General features: G+C 41.1%; 1 protein-coding gene across 1 annotated transcript; it reads right to left on the reverse strand.

Annotated features, from left to right (window-relative positions):
- Positions 1–1,518: 1,518 nt before the first annotated feature.
- On the reverse strand, positions 1,519–11,277 carry rnd1b (Rho family GTPase 1b; the record flags this gene model as incomplete). Its single annotated transcript, XM_080533328.1, has 5 exons — positions 1,519–1,764; positions 2,655–2,789; positions 3,301–3,410; positions 10,503–10,590; positions 11,158–11,277. The coding sequence occupies 5 exons, from the start codon at positions 11,275–11,277 to the stop codon at positions 1,519–1,521; spliced, it is 699 nt and encodes a 232-aa protein (XP_080389454.1).
- Positions 11,278–19,420: the final 8,143 nt, after the last annotated feature.

The raw sequence follows: 19,420 nt of genomic DNA on the forward strand, positions 1-19,420 counted from the left end.
TTGTTCTAACATAAGTGCTTCTTATTGGAAGTTAAGAGATTGACGAGAGAAAAAGAAGGAAAATAAGAAATATATTGGAAGAGTAAAAGTCAAGGGGATGGAGTGCTACATTAGATTGTTGAAAATGAAATAAATCAGCAGCCATATTTTTAAAATTGGAATGAACTCGGGGAGCATGATATGAAAGGCATATTCGATAACTGCATACTGTTTGAGCATTGTTGATGATCAAGGACCAACAATGTGGTGCTACAACACTTTTCTGTAGTACATTTTTCAACTGAATATCAAATTTCCCCCAGTGTATTCCTCTGATTCACTTTCTCTACTGTATGTTCAACAGCAGTCCTTAAAAAAAAAAAAAAAAACGCCTCAAGAGAATTATAAAACTGCTCTGGCAGCAAATACAAGACGTAACTTCATACAAATCAATTGGCAGCGCTGTATTAAACCCTGTGCTTGTGCCCCTGGTCACAACAAAAGAATCTTATATCCCTCACACTCCCAGGAGGCAGTGTCCTCCTCATCAAAGCACATATCAGACTATATTCAAATTGAGTGGGAGTGATGGAGATATCCCATGACTGGAAGCTCCGGTGCACTGGAAGCCCCAGTTGTTGTTTTTTGCATTCCATCTCTTCTTTACTTATAACAAAACTCTAATCTTTCTGTACATAGCCTCTTCAGCATGGGTCCTCCTCTGGGAGGTTGAGAGGAGGGCTCTCTAGAGCTATACTACCTTGAATCAACAACCATCGAGGTTCACAGTCTAGACTGGTGTCTGTCTGCACAGCAGCCCACGCTATCAGCACTTCTTATCCCTCCTCTCCTGGCCACTGAGACAATAGGACATGTAATGGCCCTGTGTTCTCACTGTGGTCAAACACTCTCCTCTCCACACACACTCACACACACACACACACACACACACACACACACACACACACACACACACACACACACACACACACACACACACTCCCTTCAGCCTCCATGGGCCTAAATGAAGCTGAGGACAAGCTCCAGAATTGGAGACCAGCCTTTTGTTCATCTACTCTTTACAGGCTTAGAGCTCACAATCTGTGTAGGAGGGCTAAGTATTTTCAGTAATGTCTGATATTTTCATGCTAGATCTTTAGAAAAATAGGCATTGAATTGTCTGAGAGACATTTATATCACAAGGTTGTGCCTAAATAGTAATTTGACTGATGTCAGACAACATTATGGTTGCATACTGTTACAAGTGGAACAATTGACAGCTGATGATATCAAACTTCAATTTGAAAAGCATAGATAGGGTACTGAAAAAGATGGATATGCACTGAAAAGTTCAGGACAAAGTGGACAGCTGGGTGTCCACCTGTTCTGATGGGGTTTTCCATTTGGAGGGGGGGTGAGGAAGGATTCAGCAGGGAGCCCTTCTCTGATAAAACCATCGTGCCCACCCCCCCTTCCCCGAACCAAAGACAGGCAGCAGGGCTGGGAGCTGCATGTGGGAGTGCCGCCTGGGGTCTCCACTCACATGACGGAGCAGCTCTTGGTCTTCTCCTTCTTGAAGGTGGAGGAGAGCAGCTCCGACTTGCTGGGCAGGTGGAGGAGTCTCTTGGAAAGGCGGCGGGTGGGGCTGGTCTTGGGCAGCGGCTGCAGCTTGTTGATGCAGGCCAGGGCAGCGGTGCGGAACACACTGTGGATGCTCTTCTCTGAGGTAAAGGCCGAGCACTCCAAGTAGGCCTCGGCACCCAACTGCTTAGCCATGGCTGAACCCTGGGAGAGTAAGGGGGAGGGTAGGAGAGGAGAGGGAGTAGGACCCAAGGAATGTGCTCAGTGCCGTCGGTTCCATTTTATTATTGATTGATCATGATTTGTTTTCACGGCACAGCCTCTTTTCTGCTGTACTTTCTATACTTGTTGCTTTTATAGTTTTCTTTTTCTATCTTGAGTATAGTGCGCAAGAAATATTGTTTCTTTTATTACACTATTCTAACTGCTTCCATAACAATACATGACCACATGACCACCGGTTTGTCATGGAGTATAATCTGTTAAGCCTGGTACACACATAAAGATTTTCTAAATCTTAACAGATTTTTTATCTGAGAGACCCCACACATCATGGATTGAACAGTTTTGATCGTATTGTGTGTGGTGTGCTCCGATATTCCCAATACAGCACACCACATACATAAAGATCAGTCCTACGACAGTCTAGAGTCTCGTCCCCCAAGCCAGAAATCAAACGTAGTACCCTGACTGACCTGTACGAGGCAGCCAATGTGCGACAGGGCAAATAAAGTGCCAAAGAACGAAAAGAAGAAGTCAGCTCGCTTCTTGATTGGCTACATTCCATCCACGTCACAATCAGACTCGGGAGTTGTCGGGAGTTGCCCACACACAACGACTTTTGATCGTAAATATTGAACATGTTTAATATTTACGATCGCCGGCCCGACCATTTTCCGAGCAGATTGTCGGGAGAAATGGACTCTTAACACACCTCATACCACAGGATAATCTTGTAGGATAATCTTTAGAGCCATCCGATAATCGGGCGTTTGCTGTCCTTGGTCGGAAGGGGGGAAATCGGGCCAAAATCGGCCAGATTATCTTTATGTGTGTACCCGGCTTAGTTGAGTGATTTGTTATCTCAATCTCACCTGCTCATGGGTAATGGGGGTCTGCTTCTGATTGGACAGCTCCATCAGTGTGCAGACATCTGTGCGCAGGTCGGTTTTGCAGCCAATGAGAAGGATGCGTGTGCTGGGGCAGAAATCCAGGATCTCAGTCTTCCACTATGGAAACAAAAGACATTCATTTGGATGTATTCATTATAATTACATGGAATTAATTAACATAAGCAGAATGAGATTGCTTAGCCGCCTGAAACACCACCACTAGTGTGCCCTTGAGTAAGGCACTTAGCCCTTAGTTACTCCAGGGGGAATGTCTCTGTAATTTGTAATTCGTAACTGTAAATCGCTTTGGATTAAAAGCTTAAAAATACGTTTTTAAATAAATACAAATATATAAAGTCAGTAAAACCAAATAGTGAAATGATTTGAGTCTGAAGGCTGGATAAATTAGATGACTTGAGACAGCAGCTTTGAGGACTTGGAATTAAACTAATTTAGAGACAAGTGTTGAGAAGTTAAGCTATAGACACTATGCTTCAACACTACTACTACTACTACTACTACTGTTTGCTCAATGTGTTGGTGCATTCTCTCTGTCCATATGCAAAACCAAAAAAAAGACAATAAAAATGTAGATTCTTTAAGGCTCTGATTATTTCAGGCCCATTACCTTCTTGAGACCACTGTCAGCGATGTCTGGACGGCTGATGTCAAAACAGAGGAGAACCGCGTCAGAGTCACTGTAGCAGAGGGGCCTCACGTTATCATAGTATGGGGAGCCTAGGAGAGGATAGTCAATATCAGAGGTTAGGACAACACAATTACGTAAAAGAGTATACAATAAAAAAAAACATTCTCTTTTTTGTTGGAAATGAAGTTACCGGTATATCTTTTTTAATATACCAGATATTCTAAGATATTTATTGCACATTGTCCGTTCTCTCTATGTGAATACTGTAGTTTTAGTGTACAGGAGAGAGCGACTGATAGACAGACAGATCGACCAACAGTAAGACAGACAGACAGATGACAGGGATTATCCATGAGGGCCATCACTTCTCATGCTGAGCCTGACATTGCTGTCCTGAACCTGCACCTTCTCCCTCCCCTCTCCCTCTATTGCTATTTCAGAGGGGGAGAAGATGACAATCAAGCACTAAATCCTCATTGATCTTTTTTAGCAGTGGATTACGCAAGTGGAACAGTGGGGCTCGGGGCAGGCAGACGCTCCCACTCATGCTCAGAATCCTTAAGTAAGCCACCCACCCCCCCTCCCGCTTCCCACCAACATCCTCCGCGTGCGCAATACCTACAGTCCTCCGTTACCACAGCAACAGCCTTGGAATCCACCATCTGCATCAAGCATTCCTCCCACCCCTCCATAAAGGCTTGCCTTAACTGCCAATCAATCATTTTACACCGCAACTGCCCGCCCACCCACCTACAGCTAAAGACATTCCTCTGTTGAACAGCATTGGGGCCACAAACAGACGCGTACACGCAAACGAATACACACACACACACACACACACACACATACACACACACACATCAAGCTAACTGGAGTCTGTCCTTTTGTTTGGTTGAATTTGGCATCAGTCAAAGGTGAATCCCATATCAGATCATGAGATCAAAAGAACTCAGAAGAAGAAGAAGAAGAAGGAGAGGCTCAGAGAGATGAACATGTTTATTCTGATTACATATGAATCTCAATGGGCGTTCTTCCTCTTACGGCTATAGATAGACACTAGACAACGCAATCGTTCATTAAGTATTACATAACTCTGCTAATTGACTTACAATGAACAAAACAACACCCAAAAATGTACCTCAGCCACTAAAAGAGCACACACAACATTGCTATGTGCATATATATCTGTTCCATAAATAGTTAATGATTTTCCACATTATCAAAGGGGAGAATTGAATTCGCCAGCTGTTGGGAGACGTGCGTTGAATAGAGACAAGCTGTGCTAGAATTCCTTAGTGTTTGATGACCAGAGTGGATGTAAACATTGCTGCAGGAGGAACAATAGGATTAGCTTGTTGCATTACTAGTCCGTATCGAAATCCTTTGCAAGTACTTTCATTGTTTAATCACTTTTTTTCACAAGTGGTTTTGCCCATCTGAGAAATATAAAGCGGAGTAATTATCTACTAGAACGTTTGATGTTTTTACATTGGGGATACGATCACTCTCATTGTCAATAAGTCATACACGACATGTATATCATGACACTGTCTGCTGTACATCCTGGCCTGATGTGACATCATTACAACTTTGAGAACAGACATAATTAGCAAATATCAGAGCCATGGATGCAGTTGAAAGGCACGGTGAGGATGATCACTTCAGTCTGTCTGTGTCGGCATTGAGGTTAGCATCCCTCGTCCCTGTGAAGATTAAGAGCCCTCGGTGTGTCTGTCTCCCACACAGGGAAGTCACAAAGCAGCAAGCACGGGTGTGACGCTGCATTAAATGGTCACTGATCTAAATGCAGAAATCGATGGACATGCACAGAGGGGGGCTGAGGAGCCATTTCAATTAAGGCAGACAAATTAGTCACCCCGCTAGATGGGGGAGGTTGAGAAATATCTATGTGCTGCTCTTTTTGTTGACCGCTTCCAAACTAAACCTTCCAAAGCCATTTCCTGGAGAAAGCTGTTTCTCTAATGTGTGTTGCCAATAACCAGGTGGTACAAAAGGCAACAGGAAGAAGAAGGGAGGGAGAGTGCCTTTTGGAACATCACAGTGAGACCTCCACTACCATTAATTCTTCACCACCTGTGGTGTGAGATCACAGAGGAGCCGTCTCCTACAGCCTCAAAACACAGCTCAATGGACAGACGAGCTGCACAGCTTTGCATTACAGAGTGGGCCACATGTTCGTTCTTTAAACCCGGCTTGCCATGACAGATGGAGAGTTTCTGATGCATGAAACATGTTATTTAAAAAAAGGGCATCACCAAATTCCTATGGCTGAAGTCCGGTCATCATTATCTATGATGCAATGCCCAAAGCAAAATGTCAAGGAGATGGAACTGGAAAGTGGGCCAGCATAGAAGTGGGGTAAGAGGAGAGGAGCCTAGTGTTGTGTACAGGGGGGAGGGGCAGTGGCAGGGACATACACTACTTTTGGGTGTATTAATCAATAAGTGCAATGCCTCATCCACATCATTAGCGAAGCCATTTTAGAATGGGACATTCGTGGAGTCAGTTAGATGAATGCTATAGTGATGAGATGACTCACACAGATTTAGAGACATACCCATCCCTCTGGGCAAACTGTGCTGTGCTGCTACAACCTCATGGACATGATATACTGATGCATAACAACGCTTCTGACTCTGAGACTATTGTTATTGAACGTTTTTTAAATGTCAAAATGCAAGACTGAAGCTCTATAGCTTTTGCTATGTTGGATTAGTCGTTGTTATGTGATGGTTATTTTTCAAAGTTGACTTAACTTTATCACTTGATGGTCATCGTCTAATGTTGCCTATTTAGGGGCGGCAGTGGCTCAGGAGATAGAGCCGGCATCTAATGATTGCAAGGTCGGCAGTTCGAACCCCGACTGACCATGTGTCGAGGTATCCTTGAGCAAGGCACTTAACCACTAATTGCTCCAGCGTTTCCGTCTATGGCCGACCCCTTGCCTAGAGCATCAAATACCAAATTCCAACAATTGACTGACAATGGCAATAAAACATTTGTTATTATTATTATTATTATTATTATTATTATTTACATAAATACAACATTTAAAGTCTTGATGTACCATGAACTTCCTAACCCAATGGATACTTAGGCCCGTATTTAACTTACCACACATCTGCACTTCGCTACGAATTGGCCTGAGCACTGTTGTCTAGTGTTTCAGTTAATCTACACTCTAACCATTGATTTAATTGACTTACGGTACATATTGACTACAAATATATTTCAACAGCTTCAGTTTTTTCTGCATAGTTGTCTAATGTTGGTGGGATATGCTGCTGGCCTGGGTTGCATCAATTTGGCGTAAGTCATTACTAAATGTAGGCATTTAGTAGTTACTAAACCCCTAGTAGTTACTAGCTAGTTTCAAACTAGTTGTTTACTAATTTCGGTTGCACCACGCCAACCTTCTGCCAATCTTAGCTAGTAAATACTTACCGTTTTTAAATCCTCAATTTTGGCTAAAAGCTTTAATTTGGCTCTACAAGTGTTAATATGTCATTTTATGAAGTTTTAATATGTTTTCAGGCGAGAAAGTAGCCATATATATTCCCAAAATGTGTCCAGTTTATCAAAATAACCCGTTTATATATCTGATCTGACGTTTTTCCCCCCACTTCTGTGGGAAACTTCGCTAGCAACATTACGTTGCTAAGATAGTCTGGTTTCCCCTGCTTCAGCAGGCTACTTTATCTCCGCTGAGGTAACTACGGTTAGCTACGAGTTAGTTATAACTCACACCACCCTAGGGGTATGTATAAATATTTAGTAGTTACTAAGCTCTACGTCATAACTAGTGTGCTTGGTGCAACCCATTCAAGTTTAGTAGTGACTAAATCTTGATTTAGTAAATACTTACACTATAACTAGGGTTAGTTTGTACTTAGTAAGAAGTGGTGCAACCGACCCCTGTTCTATTGCATACTGAGGATTTATTGATTTTCAAAGTGTGATCACAAATGTATGAGTAATCCTTATTTTATTTTAATGTTACTCGCCCCAATTAATTAAATGTATATTAATATATATTTTAAGTTTTATAATAAACACATATTACTGTACAATAAGTTCCGAAAGTTACAATTTTTTTTCTTCATTTCAGACTCTAGAAACATTTATAAACCTCCATTGCGCTCACAAATGTTAAGATGTTTTAAAAATGATACTGTACATAGCGTAGATCAATAATGGGATAATGTAACCTAACAATACTAGACACTTCATGCTCATGAGGTTAAAAACAGAACTAGAATTAAAATGAGAGATTGTGATAAATCAGGATAAAGTTCAGACCATGCTGAAAAGGATATTACAACAAGAAAACCTTTTACAGACACTGCCGCACTATACCATTTCCGTTATGACCGAAATACAAAGATGCAACCAAAAATCAATGATAATTGGTTTAGGTTTTCCTAAATAATTGATTTAGGTTTTCCTAAAATGCCCAAGGGGTATCTATGTGGGAGGCTGTGGCGCAGGAGGTAGAGCCGCCGTCTAATGATCACAAGGTCGGCAGATCGGTGGTTCGAGGCCCAGCTGGCCACATGTCGAAGTGTCCTTGGGCAAGACACTGAACCCCAAATTGCTCCCAGTGAGCGGGCCGGCGCCTTGCATGGTAGCATGCCGCCATTGGTATGTGAATGGGTGAATGAGAGGCTGTTGTAAGGCGCTTGGATAAAGGCGCTATATACAGTAAGTGCAGTCCATTTAACTCACAGTCAAACCCAAAACACTAGATTGCTCAGACTTAGTTACACATTTGCCCTGTTCAACTCATGGTGCGGGGAGGATAAGACTATCTTTGTTCATAAAAAATACATCTAAGCGGATTTGACACAGCTAACACAAACAGGTTAAGAATGACAATTCATATCCTGGCATCATTCATGAAAACGTTTCTCATAGTTCAAAGTCAACCAGCATATCGCTTTCTGCTGGTCTCATCTAAAAGCACTACTAGGGAAGGGAAGACGTTACGAAAACAATGGATAGAAAGAAGAGGGATATTTGTTGATACCTTCCATAAAACACTGAGAGGCATGAGTGCTCCTGACACATTTCCATATTCTCTGCCGTCACTTGAGTTAAAAACAGCAGAAGTGGCCTAGCCGAGGTGCTGTTGGACAAAGAAGTATCCTCATCAAATTAGAGGATTCTGGACGTTTTGGGAACTTTTGGGAAAGCTACTCAAAATCAAGATGAATGATCCTTGGTTCTGACTTCTTATAACAATATCTTCTAACATTCAAAATGAATGAGTCTACACTTGGTTCTCATTAGAAAAGTCTCACTCCAATTGATTTGGAAAAAGATCAGATATATTGCAAAAACATTACAGAACCACAATCAATATATCAATTAAATATTTTCTATACTTTCTAATGATGTCTGAATATTTTTCTAGCATGCAGATGGTTTCATCAAGCTAATGTGTACGTAAGACCACACCAGATCAATTTAATTTATGTATCCAACAAGCAATCATCTTATAATTCTTAAAAAAGAAATTCATCAGCAAGTTAATTCAAACAAGCATAAATGACTCTGAAACAATCTAACCAGGCATCGTCATTCAGTATTCATGAGTTAGAGCCCTATAGTGTTTAGTGTGAGGAGGCAGTTCCTCTCTCTCCGCCCTCAAGCATGTCCAATGTCCGCCTGATTAAAACCACTGGATTGATTTTTGCCTGTAAATCCCAGGCAGGCCTTAGCAAGGGAGAGAGAGACAGAGATGCCACAGCACCCAATGATGAGGTGAGTCCAATCAATGGAGAGAAGCCTGGGTAATGAGGAGACTCACTCAGCGCCCAGGCATGGGCGGCAAGCAGCACAGCCTCATGTAATTACAGCAGATTACAATGAGGGGAAACTCTTTGGCATGACCATCAGTTAGCTAGCTGGCCCTGTCACCACCATGGTACTGTATGTTAGGTGGCCCTAGTCATGATGCTTTAAATATGGTCACTGCTGTCAATCACATAGACAAAGAAAGAAGAGAATGGAGAGGGAGAAAGGGAGGGAGGGAGAGAGAAAGAGAGCATTCTCTCAAATCCTCACACATTTTGAAGGTGTAGACATGTCTGTCAAGCCATTCCAGTGTGTGGGCAGGTGACCTGACCAACATGAGGAAGAATGCAGGTCATCACCATCACCATCTCTCTCTCTCTCTCTCTCTCTCTCTCTCTCTCTCTCTCTCTCTCTCTCTCTCTCTCTCTCTCTCTCTCTCTCTCTCTCTCTCTCTCTCTCTCTCTCTCTCTCATTTGCTACCAAAACCTTCTCCCTTTGCCCATCCACAAGCACCACACCACACAGACCTATCAGATCAAGGCCCAGGGCTGGGATTAAAAAGACAGGATTTACACTGGCCAAAATTACATTCATTATTTCTGTTTCAGCGCATTTCATTCTGAAAAAAAGTGCAAAAACATCCCATCACATACACAAGTGGGTCTCTTGCACACTTTAATACCTGTGGCTCAGCCAACCTGACCTACTGTGGTTGACATGGCATATACGTCTCAAATGAGGACTAGGCTAGATGTGGATCATAATGCGCAGCAGTGTGGGGGAAATTGATTGTTAATGACTGTGAATGTCAATGGACTAGTTTTTAAGATATTAATTATATAAAAAAAGAATTACATAAATGCTAAATAACCTCAAAAGCTTCCTTCAATTAAGCTATCATAAAAAGGGAGTCAAATAAACAAGCTATAGGCCTAATAACAATCTAGATGTGGATTCCCATATGCAATGATAAGTAGTAACCCCCCTAACTACAAACATTAGACACAACAGGTCTACTGTGCAATAATCTGAGAAATTTAGAAATCTGGTCTCTATACATTCCACAGGCCAATCTGATTTCAATCAACACACAGCTCGAGGTTTGGCATCAAGGGGAAATCACATATAAAACACAAATTTCTCCAGAAAACAATCTCAGACCAAAATCAATCATGACTGCAAAACAAACAAACACTATATGGGGATATGATGGAATGAAAGCACTTCTGGTACGTCTACATTCCCTACATAAGAGGATGCAGGTACCAGTACTACTATAATGATACAACATCAAAGACACAAGACATCCATTGCCTGGCATCAACACCTCAAAGACCACAGTGGAAGGCCAGGATAACATTTACCTGAAGTATCCCACAGACTGAGCTCTACGCGCTGCTCCTCAAGCTCCAGACAGGCTGTGTAGTTCTCAAACACCGTGGGCACGTAGGTCTGAGAAGCAAATTAGCATAGTGTCATTAGTAAGGAGGTGTCAATCACTCAGTCAAGACATTCCAAAATTAGTATGGAATTTACCTTACAAATGCATTACTATTATTAAGTTGAAAGGGAGCCTCTCTTTGAAATTTAAGGTGAAAACAATTGCGTGAAATTTAACATTTAGTAGGCTATCATTTCAGTTTTTTCTAATCAGAAATAATCGATTAATGCCAATTATTTCTGTACAGATTTCATGAATTATAAATCACAGAGGAAGATGACTTATTATAATAATAAACAAATGTATGTTGACATTGACTTCCACAAGCAATATCAAAATGATGTGATGATCACAGGATGAGCATAATCGGATCAGAACCGAATTCGAGCAAATACGCAGCATGCAGCCAGTCTGTAAAGGATGCTCTTACATTTCAATCTATTGATCAATGACATTTTAGACATGTATTACATGAGAGAATATGAAATAAACATAGCAGAGACAATGGAAACTTTGCAGAACACATGATAAGATTTCATACATGCTATTGAAACATCATGATAGCAAAGCTCGCATACCTCTGGATAACAGTCCTTCGCTAGGACTTGCAACATCGCCGTTTTCCCGCATTGAACATCTCCAACAAGAACCAGCTTACATCTCACCACCAACGGCTGTGTATTCCTCTTTTCCTTCATTGTGATTATAAAGAACACACGATTTCAAAGAAAACTAAACAACAAAAACCGCGAAAAAACGTCCTTGGTTGAGCGCGGTGTTCTGGCGTGTAGCGCTCAAAGGATGACCGCAGTTTATGTGGTTGTATTAAACACTGCGGCGTTTTATACTTGGCTTCAACAGCCAATGGGCGCACGCTATTTCACTGACTTTCCAACATCCGTCCCAATGTTCTCCCCGACGACTACAAATGTGTGCTTTTGCCCTATAATCCTATAACAAAAATGGAATTACAAGAGCATTATTGGAAATGTCAGATGTGACCTTTAGTTTAATTTAAGTTATAACATATAATATGTATTTGTATTAATCTTGGCGTTTGCACATGGCAATAAGTAATCTATTACTGTACTGAAGAGTCCATGCACTTCTTCAAATTCACCATCAATAGCACAGCTCCTGATATGATAACCATTTTTAATGACTAATTTCATTGCCTTGCTTTTCCATTTGTAAGGACTAATACCTGTCAGTCATTCAGTTTATTAATTTGGCCCTATACAAGTTGTTTTATTAGGCCCGCAAGCTTGCTGCTTAAGGCTTTTGTGGCAACAAATTGAATCATTACATTGACGTAGCACCTAAGATAAATAGCACCAGAGTTGAAGACAATAGAGCTCATAGACGACTCCACTGTTGGGTGATTAGTTGCTTTCATCTGCACCACAGTGAGTTCATTGGTCAAACTATAAGTGAGTAATTAACTAACTATAACTAACTTGTCTGAAAAAATGTGTCAGCAATCCAAATACTTTTCCACAAGGGTATTGAGCAGCCTTGATTTGTATCTGGGTGGATGGTAATATATTGGCAAGCCCACAAAATAGCTTTTGATAAACAGAGCGATTGTTCAGCTTATCATTATCTATTTGTTGACTCTTCCCTGGTCGGTTGTAGACAGCATTTGCATTGAAACCCTGTGACTTGGAGATTTTTCTTATCTTCAAAGTAAGATCTAATTGTACTGAAGCAATTCCCCCTTGTAGCTTGTAATCAATCACATTTTCCTAATTCATTAACGTTACAAAAAGGGTGGGTTATTTTATTTAAATTTTTCATAGATTAAAATAGAGCTGAAATAGTAGTTTGCCCATGTCTGAAATCTGTGTTCTAATTTGGTCATCTGTGATAGTCCTATACTGTGGTATGTTTGAATGGCTCAGCAGATGGAACCCTTTGAGTTAGTGAGAGTGCATGGGAGTCAAGCCCCCCCTGTAGTTACTGCAGGCCACCAGAAGGGTCCAGTCAAAAAGTTACACCCCTAATCAGCCAGAGACAGATGCCCCACACCTCACACCTGCAAGGTTATCTCTGTATGTAAAGAACTCTTTAAGCAACAAACTAGAAATTAAACAACAAGTCAATCATCCGTCCTAACCATTGCCTACCTTCGTACCAGCTAATTTACTTAGCTTAGCCAATCATTCCTCTCACACTTTATTGCCCTGTTGGGTCAAAGCAATCTGCTGTTGTTCCCACAACCAACATTGTTCATTCACCATGCTGATGTTTGTCAGAAATGTAATGGCCAATATGTCTTGTTTCCATCACACACAGTTATGATTGTGCGTGCTCCCCTGCCCACTGAAAGAGAAATATCAAACATGTGTGGTAATCTCATTCTATTTAAGTCATTTGTTTTTTTAATTTTTTAATTTTATTGTGCATAGAATTGACACCTGATCAGAGCAAATAAACTAATGTTGGGGAAAGTACCATCAACTATGAAATAGCAATGTAACTCCCCCATAGTCTATGAAATACACACAGGCAAGGGGATATAGAGGGTCATTTAGATATCCAGCTGAACTTTATTTTACCCAAGAACATATTTATGTGGATAACTGTATGCATGACTTCAACATTGCTCCTAGGGGACAGTGGTGGACAGGTGGCTGTGAATAATACGGAGGGATAAAGTGACACCTCCCAATATGGCTGACAGAGAGGGGGATGAGGAGGGGGTGAGCTGAGCTGTGACTATTGCCAGGACAGAGCGCTGACACCTTTAAACCCCTGATACTCTGGAACATGTTGCTTCAATATTTTGCAGCTATAGAAAGAGAGCCTTTAGAAAGCAATGAAATGGCCTGGCAGGAGTTTCTGCTAATTGAGGGAGCCAGACAAAATGAAAAGATGTGTCACAGCTAGAACTAGGGTTACAGCTAAATAGGATTATATTGTCTGTTTGCAGGTCTGAAATATTTTTATGTCTAGAAATCATCACCAGATGGTATTATTACCCAACCAATATGTACAGTACATATATGAGATATTGTTTTGACCCTAACCCTAACCCTAAATTGGTTATATATTAATCAATCTAGAACATGTGTCAAGCACGTGAGTGAATCTGAGAACATTCAGGAAGTGGTATATCTCGGCCTGCCTCATTGAGTGAGAGGGTACTGACTGATGTTGACTGACATCCTCAAACACATGACAGATGGTGCATCATCACCACCACCATCATCATGAGGAAATGGCAAGAAGCTTCTGTAAGGAAATGGAGCATAATGGCCAGTATGGCTGGGTGATGCCCATTTGAGATAGCATGTAGCTCATCAACAACAGTGTGGACTAAAATGGGAGTTCCAGAGTCTCTCTCTATCCCTATGTTATGTTGTTATGTTAATTTCATTTATAATGCGCCCCCCATCCAACTTTTACATCGGCCCGGGGCGCAGCCCGGGTAAAGGAACAGATAAAGACAAAGACAAGGAACACAGAGAGCAATCAGACACAGACGACTTAAACGTAAAACTCAGGCATACAATTCACAACAAATAGGGAGTAGATTTAGGGAATGTCATTTTGGAAGAGGTGGGTTTTTAACTTGGCTCTAAAGGAGTCCAGAGTGGGGGCAAACTTGATGGCAGAAGGGAGCGCGTTCCACAGGGTCGGTGCTATCACTGCAAAGGCACGGTCACCCTTCCTCTTGAGGTTGGTACGTGGGACCCTCAGGCTGAGTTGGGCGTCGGACCTGAGCCTGGGTCTGGGCCTTGAGGAGGTAGACTGGTCCAGGAGGTCCTTGATGTAAGGTGGGGCGAGACTGTTGAGAGCTTTAAAAACAAAGGTGCAGATTTTGAACTTCACTCTCTTCTTCACTGGGAGCCAGTGAAGGGAGATGAGGACAGGGGAGATGTGGTCCCTCATTTTGGTGCCTGACACCAGCCTGGCAGCGGCATTTTGGACTAGCTGCAGGCGGTAGATGGTCTTATCAGGAAGTCCCGCATATAGTGAGTTGCAGTAGTCAAGCCTAGATGATATTAGCATGAGGACGACCCTCCTCAGGTCGCTGGGGGTGAGGAAGGACTTGATCTTGGCTATGATGCGTAGTTGGTATAGGCATGCCTTCACGACGGAGCTCACTTGTTGTTAATTCCTTCTCCTCTCTTGTTAATTCCTTCCCTCTCTCCCATCCTATGATCCTGTTGTGCCTGCCTCTTTGTCCTGTGCTGTGTGCCAGGTCCTGGTCAGGGAGGTCAGGAAAAATAGTTGTCCAGCTGGCCCTGATTAACCCTACTGCCTTGTGAGTGATGGTAGTGCCAGGGTTGGTGTGTCCTACTAGGCATGCAAACACCAGTTGGAGTGTGGTGTGTGTGGCCTTAGCCTTCAACTGGTATAGATTGGGATAAGTCATCATGATAAAGAGAGGAATGAGAAAAGTGGAGAGTGAGGGGGGAGAGGGAGAGAAAGAGAGGGAGGAGAGAGAGAGAGAGTGAGGGAGAGAGAGAGGCAGGCTGATATATAGTAGGGGAAATAAGTATTCAACACAACCCAAGAAATTATATTCAACATATTTCCATCCCAGCTATTCACATGAAGTTTAGTCCAGACATTTCTATATTCTAACTCAATAAAACTACACAGCTAAAGAAAGTGTAACATTCCAATCCATAAAAAGGTTATGTGTGCAATAACGGAGAATGACACAGGAAAAAAGTATTGAACGCAGTAAGACAAAGCTTATGCCACTAATGAATTGTCCTAACTGTGTTAGAATCAGCTGGGTTAGTGCATGTTGGTGGGTAAGCACTTCCATTCTTTGAAAAAGAATCACCTCTGAATGCAAGTAAACAACTAATTTGTCGCCAAGCTTTCCTGCAAGAAACATCTCATGATGGGTAGAGGCAAAGAGCTCTCCCAAGACCTTTGCAACAAGATTGTTGATGGCACTGGTTACCAACGGATTTCTCAACTCCTAAATGTTCCTATAAGCACCATTGGGGCCATTATCTGCAAGTGGAAGGAACATCACTCGACCACGAACAGGAGGTCCTCGCAAGATTGATGCAGTCAGGAAGTTAGTCAGAAGAGTAGCCCAAGAGCCAAGGACCGTTCGAGCAGAGTTCCAGAAAGACCTGGAAGCAGCAGGTACAGTTTAGGTGATGCACTCCACCACCACGGTCGGTCTCCATTCGCGATCACCCTGGAAGACTCCATTACTGAAGAAAAGGCATGTTGAAGCTTGTTTGAAGTTTGCTAAAGGACATTTGGAGACGCCTGTAGATAACTGGGAGAATGTAGTCTTGTCAGATGAGACAAAAATGTAACTTTTCGGCAACAACACACCATCTTTGGAGGAGAAATGGCTCTGCATTTGATCCTAGAAATACCATAACTACAGTGAAGTTTGGAGGTGGTATGGGGCTGTTTCTCTTCACATGGTACTGGTGGAATCCAAATTATCGACGGGAAGATGAATGGATCCATGTATCGGGAAATACTTGATACGAAATACTTGAGAAGAATCTGTTGCCATCCACCAGGATGATGAGGATGAGACACGGGTGGATCTTCCAGCAGGACAATGATCCAAAACATACTGCAAAGGAGACTCTCAATTGGTTCAAGAGGAAGAAAATAAAGGTTTTGGACTGGCCTAGTCCACCTGATCACAGGAAGTGTCTTGAAGTTGTCATGGGAAACAAGGCTTCTCCAACAAGTATTAAATACATTGCAGTTAGCGTGTTCAATACTTCTTTCCTTTGTCATTCCCGTTTATTGCACATAACTTTTTTTTATGGATTGGAGTGTTACAGTTAGCTGTTTAGTTTTATTGAGTTAATACCAATGTCTGGTCTAAATTTCATGAATAACTGCAATGGAAATATCTTGAATTTAAAAAATTGATGCGTTGAATACTTATTATAATATTATTTGTATTTTTCTATTTTTAAATATCATATTATTATGTATACTGCTGGAGCATCATCAAGAGAGAGAGGCTGACCTCTATTGGTGACACTTGATATTTTCTAATTACAGCCACATTTTCCAATCTACACTACTCAAGGAAATGAGTAGAAAAAAACCCTAAACTTTACTTAAAAAGTAAAAGTAATTCCATAGTAACAAAAAGAGACATTAGAAAACGTCAGTAAAATGTTATGTTTATTTTTAAATTATTATAATTTTCCATATGTGTTCATATACGTTCTGTATTCTCTGTATCAGGTACAGTAGGACATTGTGTTCACTTTTCTGAGATCATGGGACATTTGGACATCATTATCACACCAGACACCATATTCAGTATTGGAGGTGGGTACAGAGTAACATTTAGTGCATTTATTGCATTATAAAGCAGACATAGAAATTAAAATAGTGCAATTTTATCTCATCGTAACTGACGAGGAATCTTGATAGTCTCAGCTACTGTCTGTGAATGATAGCCTTTGTATTGCATACAGAATTTAGGTATGTCAAAACACAAATGATAGAAAATGCTAATTGTAAAAAATTAATTGCGGTTTGGATATCCAAAGTTTTGTTTTTGTTGTATAAATTACCTGTAAGAGAAATTAAATATCTGCTAGTGGGAGAGGCTGATTCCTGTGCTATAGAAGTTAAACTGTGCTCTGTGTTTTACATACAGTATGTGCTATTATGTCCTTCTCAAGCCATAGGCTACAGTCTTTAAAAACTGCAACGGGGTGTCAATGGAAGTAATATTCAAGATGGTCCCAGACTGTAATACATGCTTAATGAGGCTTTGAAAACCAACTCATATGCATTTGCATATGTGCACCTTGATATTACTAAGTAAAAACGTAGCTTAAAATACACAATATATACAAATAAATAATGACACATACAGTTTGTGATTGACTACGCATGTCATCTGTTCATACTCTCAATAGTAGGAGGTGAGAAGCTAATGGTCTTGAAAAGCCCTTCTAATTGTAAAATAATTAGGCCTACGATATGTCTTGTCATGCACATATTATTGAGTAACGGTGTAGCCTACTCAAGAGTGTAGTGCTATATTGTTTAGTGCCGGTGCGCTCCCCCAAATACATGTCGTTATAGTTACTATAAGAACATGCCGCCTATCCACTCAGTGACCTAAACCTATGGCAGAAACATTGGCGCTTAAAGTCATAATTATAATTTGGACAGAGGGTCTGCGAATTCTCTCTCAAGAAAATGGGGTCTTTTGTAAGCGCATTTCATGCAATTCATTATCGTTTTCAGCAAATGTTTAAATCAGTCGTTCGTTTGTATCAAGCCATAAAACTGGAAATAACTCAATGTTGCCATGTATCAACGGCGCATGTTTCACTTTGAGACATCAGAGAATCAGTGTCACGCGCATCGAGCAATTGCTGAATTGTTTCAATGTGCCTCTTTGAGAAAGATAGACTGCAGTTCATCTAGGGTCTTTCTTAGTTTATATGGAATACGTTTCCCACCACTGTCAATCAAGTCCCTTAACGCTTTTATTGCGGAAGCGCAATTTTGCCCCAGGTTTCCTCGCATCATGGGCAGGGAGAGACGTTCTCAGGGTGGATATGGCTATTTCTATGATGACAGAGACGGATCTTTTTTTTTTTTTTTGGACTGTACATTATGGTCTGTCATTTAAGTACTAGGCCTATTATTGTTCACAGAAATATTTAGTTCCGTTCATCCGCAATAAAATTGCACCACTGTACTAATTGAATTGTATTAACAGTTCGATGTAATGAGAGAAACATTGTGTTGTTTCTGTGTGTTTTTCTGCACTGGGATGCATTCCGTCCTGTGCTGACTATAAGACGACTGTAAGGTCTTGCTTGGGAAATTATCATTACAGACATGAAACAAAGTCATGGGCAGGCATATACAAACATAAGATGGTCAAATTAATGATAACTGTGAGAGAAACTATCGGCGGTCATGCAATATTTTGATTGACATATATAATGTATTTGTATTCATGCTGTGACATTTCTAAAGAAAAACATTTCAAATAATAATAATTAAAAAAACATCATATCTGCATAACAATGTCGGCAAGTGCATGTCTGGCTTTTGGGGTAGATCGAAGTCGGGGAATGCAAGCTAATAGGCTAAAAGTTGTGTAGAATCTAAATTGGCAATGTAGTCCCAATTCTATTATTTCTCACTTTCTCTCCAATGCGGACTGCCTGTAATTGAAAGAGAGCTATCAACAGTGGACACCTGTCCTCATATTCAGATGCTTATTGACATTCTACAATAGTATGTATGACATTGGTGACATTAACATTATTCCAGACGTCACGTCAGTTGACAAACGCAACACTAGAGGTCACTCTCCACACATTGATAAAGGGAGTGTTATGCACCAAGTTCTCTGATCATTATGCTTGATTTACATGATAGTTATATCATCATTTCTAATAACTGAATATGGAAGCATTATGAATACTCATAGGAGCATTGAAACATAAACTTCAGTTTATCATACTACGGGTAGTATGCAAGTGCCCTGTTCATACACACCAGCGACAGAACAGGTTGGACCCTCACAGGTTGAATAGAAGGAGAGGTTACATAGTTACTGTGGAATGTACATGGCCAGAGACAGGAGGCTGTACGGTGATAAGGCATGCAATAATACAATCTTCAAGAATATTGAATTTGTTTTAGGGAGTTTGTTTGATTACCCCTTAATTAACCTTTCCAGTGTAAGATCTCATCCTATAACACCATACTCCAAGTAATATGGTTAGAGGTATTCAGATTATATGTAATTGACTATACTGAGAGAGTATTTGCTGAAAAACTATTGTACACATTTTGTCATTGGGAAAACTGAAGCTTAAATGCTTATCTCCTCAAACTCCTCGAAGC

The sequence above is a fragment of the Nansenia antarctica genome, assembly GCF_963989245.1.
Source record: "Nansenia antarctica genome assembly, chromosome: 6".
Classification (NCBI taxonomy): domain Eukaryota; kingdom Metazoa; phylum Chordata; class Actinopteri; order Argentiniformes; family Microstomatidae; genus Nansenia; species Nansenia antarctica.